The sequence below is a fragment of the Xenopus tropicalis genome, chromosome 2 (genome assembly GCF_000004195.4).
Source record: "Xenopus tropicalis strain Nigerian chromosome 2, UCB_Xtro_10.0, whole genome shotgun sequence".
NCBI classification, from domain to species: domain Eukaryota; kingdom Metazoa; phylum Chordata; class Amphibia; order Anura; family Pipidae; genus Xenopus; species Xenopus tropicalis.
The window spans coordinates 113,060,199-113,072,065 of NC_030678.2; the positions used below are offsets into that span (position 1 = coordinate 113,060,199).

General features: G+C 36.4%; 1 protein-coding gene across 6 annotated transcripts in view; it reads left to right on the forward strand.

Annotated features, from left to right (window-relative positions):
* inpp4a (inositol polyphosphate-4-phosphatase type I A) overlaps nt 1–11,867 on the forward strand; it is a 78,332-nt gene that overhangs the window by 43,613 nt on the left and 22,852 nt on the right. For 3 of the 6 annotated variants that reach the window (XM_012957307.3, XM_012957309.3, XM_031896149.1), the window contains 11 exons: nt 73–189; nt 1,011–1,090; nt 2,530–2,641; nt 3,737–3,827; nt 4,587–4,734; nt 5,285–5,415; nt 6,480–6,584; nt 7,318–7,426; nt 8,652–8,669; nt 11,146–11,329; nt 11,442–11,660. In XM_012957307.3, coding sequence (XP_012812761.2) covers nt 73–189; nt 1,011–1,090; nt 2,530–2,641; nt 3,737–3,827; nt 4,587–4,734; nt 5,285–5,415; nt 6,480–6,584; nt 7,318–7,426; nt 8,652–8,669; nt 11,146–11,329; nt 11,442–11,660 — 1,314 coding nt within the window. 6 annotated transcript variants of the gene reach the window in all.

An 11,867-nucleotide genomic window follows, 5' to 3' on the forward strand; every position in this document is an offset into this window, starting at 1 on the left:
AGATAATTAATGATGGTAATTTATGCTACTTTGCTGTTTCTAAGACTGAACTTCCATTTTCTTCTTTTATAGGGGACAAGCAATCCAACATTTCTCAGCAGCATTGCCTTTTTCCAAGACTCTCTAATTAATCAGATGACCCAGATCAAGTTGTCAGTCTATGATGTTAAAGACAGATCTCAGGGAACGGTGAGTAAATGAAATGTGATTTATTTTCAAATATATCATATTATCTAGAGCAAACATTTACCCCATAGAGGCAATAGGCTCTTTTACCACTAAGTAAGATATAGTACAAATATTTATTTATCAAATAAATTCACATTCATATAAATATATTTATCATGAATGTTTGGGACCTGAGGTTTTTCCTCAGGGATCTTTCTGTAATTTAGATTTCCATACATTAAGGATGATGTCCCATGGGGAGATTAGACATCCGCAGTTAAATCTCTGCTACCACGGGTGACTAATCTCCCTGAAATACTTTCCCACTGGCAATAATGGGAACCTCCGATGGGAAGGCATGCGTATAGCTAAGTCACCCAAAGTTTCCTTGTGAAGGAATTTCATATTAAATCCTTGTGAAGGAAACTTTGTGTGACTTTGAGATGTGTATGCTTTTCCACCAGCGATTTACTCTATTGCCAATGGAAAGGCATTTCGGGGAGATTAGTTGCCCATAGTAGCAGAGATTATCAGCAATTCAGAACTTTCTGGATAATGGGTTTACAGATAAAGGATCCCATACATATTTATATGCATTTATATTATTCACAGCAGCCACAGAAGGTCACTATGATCTTTCTAAAAATAGCTCGTACTCTCATTTTAACAGTCAAAAATTACCCCTGTTCTGATTTTTGTACTTAATGCCACATTTTTATAAAAAAACATAGGTTCTTTCAAAACAAAAGCAAAATAAAAGCAATATGTTACAGAAGAAAAAAAGCATTTCCAACTTCTTTTTTCCATAAACCAATGATAAATATTTTTCTCTGCCTGCATAGATGTATTTGCTGGGCTTTGGGAAGTTCACTGTAAAAGAAGTTCTACGGGAGAAGAATCACAGGCTGTGCTTACCACTATGGTTTGTATTTCATATTAAATCATTGTTTTATAATGAAGTCTTGCTTGTATTGGTTATTTCATTTATGAGATTTGAGTTAAAAATCCTGTCCAAAAGGAGTTATCACATAAACTTTAGGGATGCACAGAATCCAGGATTTGGTTCGGGATTCGGCCAAGATTCTGCCTTTTTCAGCAGGATTTGGACGAATTCATGGTCCTGGCCAAACCAAATCCGAATCCTCAAAATCATTTGACTTTGTCACATAAACACGGAAGTTGAATTTTTTTTTGCTGCACGTGGTTCGTTTTCACTCTTTGCTGTCTTGATTTACATATGCAAATTTGGATTCAGTTCGGTATTCCAACAAATCTTTCATGAAGATTTGTGGTTCGGCTGAATCCCAAAATATTTGCCGCATCCTTAATAAACTTACATAAAAAGAACCAAGGTTTAACATTCTATAAACTATTAAATGTCATTTAGAACTAAGAGCTGTAGCATGTAGTGCTAAGAACTGCTCACAGTGGGATGTGATCCATGATGATGGGTCAGAACTCCAGGGACCCGCACCAGTTGGTCTGATCAGTGCATTTGGATCTCTAGGTGTATGACTAAATTTAAAACATATCAAGCCTTTTCATATATTGTGTGTTTGTTTTTTTGACCAGCTTCAGCTCCTTTGGGTAGATGTTTCCCAATCTATTATGTGTTAGACTTTAGTACTGAACGCTAAAGAAGATACAATGTTTCCTCAAACTTTAGCTGTAACTGTAGCTTTTGGCAGAGAGCCCAGAAAGTTAACAAGCCACACCTGCACTTAGTTCTCCCAAGAGACCTGCTTAGCTTATTAGTTACAACTGTATCTCAGACTTGCAGTTTAAATAGCAATTTCACCTTTTTTTTTTAGCAAAACTGTAATAACACATAAAACAAGACCCCCAGAACCTCCAGAAATGTGTTCAAATTTTAAATAACCTACCAAATTTTGTAAAAATGGGAGTAGTATTTAGGGGGTGTGGTCAAAAAATTTCACTGCACTAAGCACTGCATTTCTTTTTGTCTCTCTTTACACTTTTCAAATATTGGGAGGTATGCATTCTGCTGAATTATCTGGGCATGTGTGCCAGATTGGGGGTCAGTTCATCAGACAATCCTACCATCTTGTTGGACCACATGAACTATAGGATTTGAAACTTTGCTGATGAAACATCAGCGCACAAAGAAGTGAAGAGGAACCATAAGCTCTTCTATTACCTGCAATTCTGATTTTTCAACCTGTCGCCCAAAAAACCCCAAAAAACTTGTGTTAATGCTTAAAGCATGGATTCCAAAACCCCCAAAAGCATCTGGATCCTGCAGTTACCAGGAGCATTGCATTTATCTGCAGAAAATAAACGCATGCATGTGCGCATAAACACACTAATACATATACATATATGTATTTTTTTCCCATGCAGGTCTGCCGAGCAAGAACCTGTGGGTAAAATCACAGTAATAGGCTGGCAAATGGAGGAAAAGACTGACCAACGGACTGCTGTGACCAGATCACCTGATACCATTAATGGAAGGGTAAGTAAACGCAGACAGTGAAATTAAAGGAGAACTAAACCATAAAAATGAATATGGCTAGACATGCCTTATTTTATATAGTAAACTTATTGAACTAGCCTAAAGGTTCAACATCTCTATAGTAGTAATAAACTAGTCCTTTAAAATTGTCACAGGGGGCGACCATACTGAACATGGACTGGACACGTCTGTTAGAAGTGTCGGAGACACTGACATGCTCAGTGCGCTCTGAGCAGCTGTTGAGAAGCTAAGCTTAGGGGTCGTTGGAAATTATCAAGCAAAGAAAATTATGTTTTAAAGGCTGATGATTAAGTAAAGATAATGATGATTAAAGAAGATGGGGAACTACTGGGGTATCTTTGGAAGCACAGATCTTCATTGCTAAAGGGCTGGGGTTGGCTTGGGCTGGTACAAAAGCACAAAACATAATGTACAACATTTCTAACCAACGTCTTTAGTTCAGCTTTAGTTCTCCTTTAAAGATATATAAATAATCCAAGGATGACGCACACATGCACTGAATCTCTCACTGCCCCTAACCTCTTCCTGATGTAAAGCCAGCCTACTCTGCTTTCAGTGCTTGTACTCCATCAGGATGCTGCAGAACTAGGAACAGTTTTGTTTCAAATCAATCCGGACTGTAAATTTGCTTGTTCCAATAAGTACTATTTTATATAGGAAACAAAAATAGCTGTTTCATGATATAGGGCCCTACTTTGTTAGTGTTTGTTAGGATTACTCTATTGTCTATTTTATTAGGATTGCTCTTCTAAAGTCAGCAAAATTTGCATTTGTGTAAATAATAATAACAAATTCAATTAGTGCAGTTCATCCCCCAGATAGATTGGAAGCTCTTCAGTGCAGGGACCTCATCCCTAGCAGCAAATTATTGTTACTGTTTAATTAATCCAACAAGAAAATCAAGCCTGCCCGATAGATATTTGCCCAATTTATGGTTCTCATGGCTTATGCCTTGAGTTTTTTTTATTCCTCGTGTTGATACCAGTGTTAAATAATGGAATTATGCTAAACATTTGTAAAATTTTTCTCTTTTACATGGGTAAAATTTAATTTAAACTTTTTCTTTTCCCTTAGACTGTTCTTCCTGTTGATGAAAGTTTAACAGAATCTCTAGGAATTCGGTCAAAATATGCATCACTGAGGAAAGATACATTACTGAAAACAGGTAAATACAATGGGTGTCCCAAATGCCAGTGCATGTGGTATAAGGGCATTAACTTTCAAAGCCCTTTAGAGAATTAGAATTCCAATTTCAATAACACTTTGTTTTACAGACTAAAATAAAATATTAGATAACTATCACTGATAACTTTTACTTGTAACTGCAAAGCAACTCATAAACCTTGCAACGGGTTTTCTGCAAAGGGTGTACTGCTAACAGAAATGGGCAGAAGTGGAGACCACAAAGGGAAGAAGAGATACACTACTAGTGTTAAAAATTAGAAAAACACAGGCTGAAAAAAAAGGAGTTAATGGTGAAAGTAAAGTAGGAAAGAAAAGAAGGTGTATGCTGAAGAAATGATGGGGAAATGAATAAGGAAAGGATAGGTAAGACCAGAAACAGAGTACAGAAAAATTTTGCGACCCACTATTGGACTTTTATGATCTGAAGATGACCCATAACTTAGCAGAGGGCTACATTAAGGCCTATGTCAAACCAAGATTTGGTAATGGATTTGGCTAAATCCCAACACTTTGCAGTGTTGTATGCAGTTTAACAGGATTTATCTGAAGCAAATTTAAACCCAGAGAGTGAAAAGGCAATTCTCCATAAAATAGTCAAAATGCCTATACATATCATTTTGGATGTCAGAGTATTATTTTACTCTTAGCTAAAAATTGGCCTGGGCTATAGTTGGTGTGAAAGATAATAATGCTGTACAGTATGTTAATTGTTTAATTATATGTGCTTCTAACGTCCTAGTGTTTGGCGGGGCAATATGTAGGATGTATAGGTTCCCTACCACGGACGGTAACCACCTGCGGATACTGGAGCAGATGGCTGAGAGTGTGCTCTCTTTGCACATTCCCAGACAGTTTGTGAAGCTGCTTCTGGAAGAGGATGCTGCCAGGTTAGCCATTATCAATTAACCCTGTTCCTTAACAAGATGTTTCCTAGAGTATACATGTTATTGCAGAATGCTGACAATGGGTTGCAGCCTTATGCGAATCCCACATATATATAGTAACTGTCTGTGGTTAGGCTCTTCCTGTTCAGCCCTTACAGACTGTCATTTTGCAAGCATAAAATTTCACACCAGGCAAAGCTAAAGATTACTGCCGTTAATGCCTGTATAACAGAACCTTTGTTTAAAATTGCTAATGTCAGGCAGATAAAAAAAAAAAAAAGCATTGTGGTTCATCACATGCTACAAAGTGAGAATTCCTCTTGGCTTCATTACTGAGCATAGCCCAATGTGCTACTTTTGAGGTCTACAACTGTGACTGTTCACAAATATATTTCCTTTTTTTTAATACACTTAATCTCAGAAAGAACAAGATGTAATGTTCAGTCATTTGCAATGGTTTGTTTTTAATGGAGGTCTTTTCATACATTTTATTTATTCTGCCCATGACTATTTTCTAATGTTTATTTGATAAGCCACTTTCTGTTTCTGCCAGGGTTTGTGAATTGGAAGAACTCGGGGAGCTCTCTCCATGTTGGGAAAACCTTCGCAGGCAGATTGTGACACAGTACCAAAACATTATACTGACATACCAGGAGAACATGACCAACCTCCATCAGTACAAAGGTCAGCTGAATATTATTTTCCTCCGTGCCAGTGTTATGTATGTAGCACAGATTATGACGTAACAATATGCCATGCACGGTTGGAACAAGGAAACTCATCTCTTTATACTTGCATGTCACATACTGTTTTTTTAGGTTTCAGCTACAGAGACATTCTTGTTCCAAGATTAAAATCTCTGTGAACCTTTGCTTACTAACTAACTGCCATGGGTGAACATCAGTGAAGAAAAGTGAGAGTTTGCATTTTAGAGCTAATATCTGTTGCATTTGTTTGTACCTGAGCCAACACTGTGGTTCCGGGCTCATGCAAAGAAATCTGTTACTAACTTAGGGGCTGATTCTCAGGTGCCGTTTTTCAATGTCCCGTGTGGCATGAGCCATAGGGTAACAGCAGACAAGTACATTTGTTGGCCAGGTGAAGTCTGTGCTTCTCGTGGCAACAAATCTCCTGAAAATTAGCACTGGTAAAACATATGAATCATGTAATCACTGAAAATGACCTTCTCTTGCATTTTGTGGTGGTTACACAATTCAAATTCTTTCATTAAAGATAAGTGCTCCTTGCACTTGTCGCCGCTCAGTCCTTTCTGCCGTTGGTTCCGAACCAGGTGATGCTGCGCCTAACTGGTGCAGGGCACTGAGGGAATATTGAAGCTTGTGTGTAAAGAATCAGGCGCAGACATAACTCACACACTGAACACTGGAACTGATACAATTAAACACCAGAAATTACGCCAGACAGACTTTGAAAATATTCATTGCCCTGTAATCCATGGTGCTTATGGTGGGAAACTGTCACTGATATCCGTTTTGACAAACTGAGCATAGTTGTGCCGGACGTAGCTCGAGTGCGGCAGATGCAGTATAGTTGCATCCAGTTCAATTACCTCATTGCGTCTGAAATGACAGATGCTTTCTGGGAAAAACTGGTGCATTGAAAAAACATGGTAATTGTGCTCACTATTGCTCCCTTGTATTTTGCAGTACCAAAACATGAATCATCTGCTGTGTGTTTTATTAAAATGTCATAATAACTGCAGTAAAAACACTTCTTTCTTTTTATAGGTGTGTCATTTAAAGCAAGTAGCTTAAAAGCAGACAAAAAATTAGAATTTGTTCCTACGAATTTACACATTCAGAGAATGCGAGTTCAAGATGAATCTGCATCAGGTATTTATGAAATGTATGCATTAAATACCACTGTACGCTGCAGTGTCTGATGCATTTGCAGATAATGTTATGGGATCCCTTATCCAGAAAGCTCTGAATTACAGGAAGGCCATATCCCATGGAATGAAACTTTAAGCTAATAAATTTAAGTTTTTACATTATTTAATTTCTTCTATAATAATAATACAGTACCTTGTACTTGATGGTAACTGGGCCTGCATGAATCCACGTCGATGGCAAAACAATCCTGTTGGGTTTATTTAATATTTAAATCATTTTAGCAGACAAAGTATATTAATGTAAATATGGAAAGAACTATTATCCAGACAACACAAGCATTCCGATCAATAGATCCTATGCCATTTTTCTCACTGTTTAGCTGTTGTTGGAGATTTGGGTTATTATATTGGGAATTCTCTAAATCTGCAGTGTCAAGGTTGCAAGTTTGCAGTTTTTACATAAAACACCTTAAATCAGAAATTCAAGGCGTTTGAAATGGTGATTTTATTTTTTCCATATTAAAATTTATTTCAGGGCTGAAATATTTAACAATTTAGAAAAAGTATAGCAGTTCTTATCTTTTTCCCTGCATGCCAAAGACAACTTGGGCCAAAGATATGACCTGCATGATAAACAAGTTATTCTTGTTCCATTATATCAGAACTGTTCTGAGCAAATTAAAAACACTATGTTAAATTAGCTTTGATTTTAAATTTTTAATTATTTTTTTTAGATCAGAATTATGATATAGTAACAATTGGGGCACCAGCTGCTCACTGCCAAGGCTTCAAGTCTGGGGGCTTACGGAAGCAGCTGCACAAATTTGAAGAAGCTAAAAAGCAGTAAGTTATGTATTTATATGCAATACTTTGTTATATATCAGTATGAAAGAGGAGATAACTAACACACATATATGTATAGAGAGAGAGCAGTTTCTCTGTTATATAGGTTACTGTGTAGTTGTAATATAGCTAACTCCTGAGGGGAGCAGTGTGGGAGGAGGTTGAAGGCAAGGTGAAAGCAAGGCCTTATGTATTTCCACTAATATACAGCATGTGCATTTTGCCATTGAGAGCCAGTGACACATAGCTAAAATCATATGTTCCCCAACTGTTGGGTTTTCTCTCCTCAGAGTGATTTAAAGTTATTGATAGGGAAAGGCAGCCTGTATTTCAGTTATGGTGAGATTTGTGATAAATGATTATTTACAATTCTAATATAGAATGCTATCTACCTTTAATTTTCAGAATGAAATAGTGGTATTAATTGAAATATAACATTTCACAATCTGTATGCAAACAGTGCATTAGAATGAGTTTATTGCTGATTTATGTTCAGCTGGTATCTATGTTATTATATATGCATTAACCTCTTCTTGCTGGTTTTGTGAAACATTGTGCATAGAATTCTGTGCTAACATTATTTTCAACTATGGACAGTAGAGCTGATATACTAATATAAATTATACAAGTGCCATTAAAAATGAATTGGCAATTAGCTTTGTATTGTCTACTGCAAATTAGCAAATCAAAGCAAATATCTAATTTGGTGCACCTATGTTCATATATCAGCCCCCATTCTGTTTAGTGTCACAGTGACTAAGACTATGTAATGCTGATTTACTAATGGCAAATTAGCTCATTGCAATGGGCAAATTGCAATAACAGATGCTGATCTCAATATTTTTATGTCATTTTTCCCTCAGAATCCCAGGGCAATAGAAGTACAACAACTTTCTCCTGTGGACATAAATTTGTGCTTATAAGTGTGCAAATACTTTAATTAATAGTGTTTAAATGTGCACAAAGTAGAGCCAGATTTTGCACTTTGCACTTGCTATTGTGTGTGAATCACAATGAACCTTTGTGTCTTAAAGTGCTTACTAAACTACTGCAGACACCTTAAGTCAATGTGATATAAACATGTCTGGACACTGCTTGGAGAAGTTAATGCAAAATACTGGTTTGCTTTATTTATTTACTTTTTTGGTAATTGGTGGGTTTTTATTTGGTTGTGTTTGTGGCGTCCAGTAATCTATTTTTGTATTGGTTCTGTTTTCCTTTATAGCAGTTTTGAGGAAAGTTGGTGAGTTTTTTTCTCTGTTTTGCAGCACCCTTAAAATCATTTTTATGTCATGCATACCTTTTTTGCTATATTCTTCATTTTGTGTTTGCAGTTTGCCAGTGCTTATGACTCCATTGTGTGCTTTCATTTGGTTTGCATTTCAACCCTAATGATCTTAAAGCAGACTTAAGCAATATTGCTGTTGGGTGCACCAGTGCAAATATATTGCAGTTCTCTAAAGCTCAGCAAGAATGTTTAGAAATCTGCAAAGCCACACATGGAACCTTTGCATACAACAGCTTGTTTGTTGTCTTTTGTTCCAAACCTGGGCACTGTGTGTTTCTTAAACAGAAATCTTTAGTTTTGCTTAAGCAGATACAGAGCAGTGAATATTAGGTGTGCTTTCATATTGCTAAAGGCAGACACCTCTTATGTTGGTCCTTTAATTCTGCATTCCTTTAGTCAGTAAAAATTCCACCCAATAGTATCACTCTGTTTGGAATGTACCCTAGAAAAAGCAAATATAAAATATTAAATAGAATACCATTTAAGAATACTGTTCAGAAGGGCAGTAGAGCTCAGCGCTGAGCACTTTTACCCATCTGAATCTTTGCTTCCCAATGAAATACATGCGGAATCACAAATTGACAAATAGTAAATGCACAGGGGTGTAATTAACTGGCACCATAGAATTGGAACATTCATGGCATCATTGTGGTAGAATTTAAGAGTATCTTAGAGTATCTTAAATCCCAAAGGTAGGTTAAGATGGTTACTCAGGGTCAACAATTAAATTAATGGGGAAGAAAATGGTATTTACCAATGGAAAGAAATATCTACTGATGCATCAAAAAGGCCTGCTCTATTTGTACTGGCACGTGTGCATGCCTATACATATTTATTAAACTGGAGGTGAAAAACACGGAATGAACCCTTTCAGTGTAGAATGGAACATCTATTGCCAATTAATTTTAAAGCAATTTTGTATTGTTACATTTGTTAAGGTTTTTCCCAGGAAACCCTCCTTAACATCAGGCATATTATATATCATTACATTACATAGTGGGCTTTAACATATACATTTTGTTTTGGAATTCTTCTTAGGATGTAACTAAACGTTTGGGTGTAATATGTAAAATATAGAAAAAAAATAAATACATTTCTTGATGTTTTGAGTTTTTCCCAGGAAAAAGTAATTTTTCTTCAGAAGGTTACTGTAAAAACGTTAATTCTCCTGAATGCAATCATACAAAATATGTGTAGGTAACCCACTTTTCTGGACACTTTTCTGTCTAGAAGATACCCTAAAGTAAAACAGACCTTTTATTTCTTAATTACGTATTATATAATTTCTTACATTACATATAAAAGACACAGGCACATTCTCAAATGTGTATGTAACATAGTGCAAACCAGCACTAAACAGATCTAACAAAGTGTAAACTGTCCAGTTCCAACCAGAATCCTGTGTAGCCACTGGCAGTTCATGCGCATAAATTGGCAGAGTATATACAGCAAGCTAGGAGTTGCTTTCTGTGTGATTCCCAGTTTAGAGTCTCACCTTTACAATAAAAAGCACAAAGTTTGCCCTGGTGTAGCAACCAAAGGACCAGTAATATGTTTTCATTTAAACAGGTATCTAGTTAATAGTTACTCCTGATTGGTTGTTGTGGGTGACTAGACCTGTAGCAAACTTTGCACCTTTTATTGCAAAAACCTTCTCATGTGGTTTAGAAATTTAGAAGGTGCAAGTTGTAAGAACAACTGTGTACAGCTACAGATAAATACAGGTATGGGACCCGTTATCCAGAATGCTCGGGACCTGGGGTTTTCCGGATAAGGGGTCTTTCCGTAATTCGGATCTCCTACCTTAAGTCTACTAATAAAATTATTAAATATTATTATATTAATATTATTATTATTTAAACAGTAATTAAACCAAATAGGATTGTTTTGGCTCCAATAAGGATTAATTATATCTTGGTTGTCATCCAGCACAAGGTACTGTTTTATTATTAGAGAGAAAAGGGAAACCATTTTTAAAAATGTGAATTATTTGATTAAAATGGAGCCTATGGTAGATGGCCTTTCCGTAATTCGGAACTTTCTGGATAATGGGTTTACAGATAAGGGGTCCGATACCTGTACCTTCATTGCAGGAAAATACTATAAGCCAACCAGCTTTTACTAGTTTTGTGCAGAATAATTAAATCAAAATCAAATTGATGTTAAGGGCTGCTGACCCTGACTAAAGGATGTTAAGGGCTACTTTGAAGCTCTTGTATGTCTGGGGTTTTACATTGCAAATCACTTAAGCAGTATTTTATCAAAGCATGATCTCCATGAATTTAGTCTGACTCCAAATCATCCACGTGGTTAACATCATATTTTCCGTAAATGTGTCATGTAAGCATATACTCTGGAATTATTTTTGTTCCATTTATTGATGGGAATTTGGAAAAAGAAGCCCTAAATTGTTTGTTTTTCTTTACCACAGTACTACGTCATGCCCACAGTCTATTGTGTACATACCGCAGGATATAATTCGGGCTAAAGAGATCATTGCCCATATTAATACGCTAAAGACTCAAGTCAGTTACTATGCAGAGAGGCTGTCCAGGGCAGCCAAGGACCGATCGGCCAATGGACTTGAGAGAACACTTGCCATCTTGGCTGATAAGGTGAGGTATTTTTTCTTTTTTTTTTTTTTTTTTTTTTTTTTTAATGTTTTGTTTTTGTATTGATATTGGTATCACATACTGATATGGTATCTGGTATTTTTTGCTATTTCAGACTAGACAACTAGTCACAGTCTGTGACTGCAGACTATTAGCAAATTCAATACATGGACTCAATGCTGCTCGACCAGACTACATTGCATCCAAAGCCTCACCTACATCTGGTGAAGTCGATCAAGTCATGCTAAGGAATGACCAGGACACCTTGGTGGCAAAGTGGACTGGGAGAAATAGCAGGTCTTCTCTTCAAGTTGACTGGCATGAGGAGGAGTGGGTATGTAAAAGCTATATAATGTCATCATGGGAATGTGCTTTTTACAGTTCTGTAGTATAGTTATATTTGGTGAATTTTATTAAATCTTTACAGTAAAACAGTTGAACCCCAATTTGTTGCCCGCCTGCTTTATGCCTTTCTGGAATTGACAACATTATTTTTGCAGATCCACACAGGCAAATTTATGTTTTTTCTTCCTGAATTTCA